Source organism: Neltuma alba, unplaced genomic scaffold, assembly GCF_004799145.2.
Source record: "Neltuma alba isolate B1F8T4 unplaced genomic scaffold, ASM479914v2 tig00012143_pilon, whole genome shotgun sequence".
NCBI classification, from domain to species: Eukaryota; Viridiplantae; Streptophyta; class Magnoliopsida; order Fabales; family Fabaceae; genus Neltuma; species Neltuma alba.
The window spans coordinates 12,402-16,044 of record NW_021636692.1 but is presented as its reverse complement, the minus strand read 5'-3'; the positions used below and the strand labels follow the sequence as shown (position 1 = coordinate 16,044).

Here is a 3,643-nt window from a genome sequence, read left to right as displayed (position 1 = left end):
GCTTCAAATTCTGCCTGCCAATCTTAATTCGTACTATGCATTCATTCTTCTATATATCAAATCTACATAATTGAGACCACAGATGGACTACTCATAGTTCTCACATAGTGGAGTGCAGAGAGTTCCCCGCCCCACGTTAACTTTAGGTAACAGTTAACAATGTTGGCTAAAAATATGCTAATATTATATCAGACTACAAGACAAAGCATACAATATTTTAGCGTGGTTTGCATTAAGTAGCTCGGTGAAAATATGACATCGCTCAGTCTTTGAACAGGGAGGCTTCGAGCTTCTCCTTCAACTGTACAGCAGCATTCTCCCCGCCATGAGTTTTTATGGAGAATGTGTGAATGACCTTATCATCAGCAGTTGAAACATTGGATTCTTGAGGTATAATTTGATGCTCTCTAAAAGTCTTAACAATCCCAGAAACAGGATGGGTATCCAATGGACAGCTCACGCTCAAAACAGCATCGTCCTGTCTGGCCTGAAAATCAATATCTGGCAATGGCAGCTGCTTATCCTTGTTGTTCAACAAACCCTTCTCTGCTTCCAACACCTTGATCTTCATCTGCAGATCAGTGATGTAGGTAATGGCATCACCGAGCAGAGATGCCTTGTCCATTTTGGATATGTTAGGAACAACAGATCTTAAGGCATAAAACCTCTGGTTAAGTTTCTCCCGTCTCTGTCTCTCTGCTTCAACATGATTTAGGGGTTCCTCTCTACCATTGGCAGGCTTCCGCCCTCTTTTTCTGGGCTTCCGTTCATCTGGATGATGTGACAAGTCTTCATTACCAAGGTCCAGACAGGAAACCCTTGCTTGAGCATTGAAATTCCCACCAATCATTTGATTCAGTTGTGGGAACAATTTTGCTTCACTACTATCGGCGATGTTTCCATTGGAAGAATTCCCAAAAACATGTTTAGTCCCCAGTGCTTGTACCTCACAAGAGTCTGAAGTGAAACCAGAATCATCTTCCACCTTGGGGGAGAAACTGATAGTTATGGACTGAGATTTTGCATCCCCAAGGCTTAGCTCACGCCCAAAAATCTTGGGATACACCTTTGCCTGTCCAGAATTAGGTTCTCCGAAGGCTGTTCTGACCATCTCCAAAATATTAAAATCTTCAGGCATCACTTCCTTTGAACCAAGTTCAACAACCCCAGACTTCAGAGGTATAAAAGCAACTGTTTGAAAACCAGCCAAGTTTGCCAAAAACGATCTCGATTCGTATTGGTTTAAACAATGAGAAAAGTCCCAAGCCCAAATTGGTTTACCAGACTTGAAGGAACTTCCAGGGCCATATCGCGAATCAAAACCAAATGTATAATACATTGAAGTTGAGTAAAACATATCCATATCTGAGATCCTATCCAATCTTGCAGAATCAGACTCTTTTGGCCCACCAAAGCAGGTGCGAAGCTTCTGCAACACTCGGCCTTTCACCTCCTCCTTCTCTTTGCCAGCTCCATTCAGATCACCCCCTTTAGGATCCCGACAAAATCCATCACCCCAGACCAACGCAGAGCCACCAGATTTCAAGCCCACCACCTGCCAAAAGATGGCATAGGTACATTTGGACACTTCAACAATCTGGGACAACCTGGAATGGAGACCCAACTCACCTCCAGATGGAACAATTAGGTCGGAGAAAACATTATTGGAAACGGCCGAAACAAAGAACGCAGTGGCTGCTGCACCCAACACAGATTCGAACATAGCCTTTTCTTCTTCGTTCAGGCATAATTTATCAGCCATCTTTATTTCTTATCCTCAAACCCCAATTAATGTCTCATAAATCTTAGACTCAAGACTAAAGAATATATTCACTAAACATGTCAGGAAAGTCGAAAGTTCAATAAACTACAACAATAAGAGGCATGAAACTGATGCATAAACCTAGATGCAGATCGCAAGCCTCTTCATTAAACCTGCAAACAAGAAATGGAGGGAGAAAAATGATAACTTATTGGTGAGCTTGGGTTTAGAGTTTAGAGTAGTCCGACAAATTGAGAAAGAATAAAAGGAGGACAAAATTACATGCAAAGAGATATGTCCATATGTGTATGTGTGCCAATGATAAAACCAAAAAAAAAACCAAATACAATTATAAGGGAAAATGATGAAAACCATAATTGTGATTCTTTTCTTTATCAAATCCCTTATATATATTTTAGTGGTATTCCAAAGAATTAGAAAGAGCTTTGAAGTATGTAATTAAGTACATTTAATTCCTCAATGATACCTCCATCAACATCAACCTTTTACCCCAAGTGTCCTACAACCCAAAATCCATCCCTTTCATCAGTTTAATAAAATTATGTCATCAGTTCAAGATCGAAAGTTAGCTTCATATACCTTACTGTATCTCTAATTCAGTCACAGATTCTTCAGATTAAAGAAGCAGAAAAACCACCAACGGAGACATATCTCTTTCCTAAACGACGAATCAATTATCAAGTCACATGTGAAGTTGAATGATTGGGCGAGGGTGTTCTATTACTCATCGAAATGAAAGTCATTAACTTTAGTAAAGTCTTTGTCATTGGCCGACTTGAACCAATTTTAAAGTTCTCCACCACATAGGGCAATACAAGGAGAAAGGGGAAGAAGACGATAGAAACAGAGGATGAGAAGGAGAGAAAGCGGGAACACCAGGATGCTAAATGAGGGTTTGACAGACTAAAAAATCCATTTGAGACAGAAATCGTAAGCGGTGGGCAGAAATCGTAAGCGGTGGGCAGAAATCATAAGGATGCTTTACCTCACAAGGATGCGGATCTGAGCGGAGATGAGCACGGATCTGGCCGGCGGCGCCACGAGAGGTTGAGACACAAAGCCAGACACAGCGCGGCACGGAGGAGCCGAGGGCACGAACAGGTTAGGCGAGCACGAAGGCAGCGATGTGGGGAAAAGCGTGGGAGAGCGGCGATGTGAGGAGGAGCAGGGGGCGAGCGACTACCGAGGATGCTCGGTTTTGGGGATCATGGGGTTTTTCTTAATCTTAAAAATAATAACTAAGAAAAAAATGCGAGGAGAAATAATTTTTTTCCTCAATAAAAAAAAATGTAAGAGGAAAGAAAAGTACTGAGAAAATAAGATAGATCTCATGTATTTTTTTTTTTCAAATTTCTTTCTATGTGGAGAAATTTGGAAAGAAAAACAATATTTTTGTGATTGCATCTCCTCTCTTTTTCCTCTCATATTTATTTTCTTTTATTGTATTTAAATTTTTTTTTATTTTTTATTTTTTATTTGAAAAAAATATTTTTATTAAATAATTTAGTTTTAAAATATAATAATCTAAAAATGTATGTAAACCGAATAACTTGATTTTAAATTATTTGATTATCTTAATGTTAGTATAATTTTTCTATTACAATATTTAATTTGATTTAACTTTAAATATGATATATTTTGATAAAAATATTTTAGTCATTTTTATTTTCTTATTTTCTCTCAACTATTCAAGTAAAAGGAATGATAATGGGCTTATTTGGTTTCTTATTTTGAGAACAATTTTTATTTTTTAAAACAGAAAAACAAGAAAACTTGTTTAGCAATATGTTTTTGTTGATTGTTTTAAAAAACAAAAAAACAAAAATATGCTTTTAAAGATTGAAAACCAAAACAACTTTT

General features: G+C 38.0%; 1 protein-coding gene across 1 annotated transcript; it reads right to left on the bottom strand.

Annotated features, from left to right (window-relative positions):
• Nucleotides 1-2,978, bottom strand: LOC114723492 (transcription factor bHLH3-like). The gene is made up of 2 exons (XM_028909676.1): nt 2,769-2,978; nt 1-1,935 (listed from the first exon to the last, which is right to left on the bottom strand). The coding sequence occupies exon 2, from the start codon at nt 1,760-1,762 to the stop codon at nt 263-265; it is 1,500 nt and encodes a 499-aa protein (XP_028765509.1). The 5' UTR covers nt 1,763-1,935; nt 2,769-2,978; the 3' UTR covers nt 1-262.
• Nucleotides 2,979-3,643: the final 665 nt, after the last annotated feature.

Excerpts from the sequence above, each read along its gene's own strand:
- LOC114723492 (XM_028909676.1), bottom strand. The coding sequence starts at position 1,762 with ATGGCTGATAAATTATGCCTGAACGAAGAAGAAAAGGCTATGTTCGAA.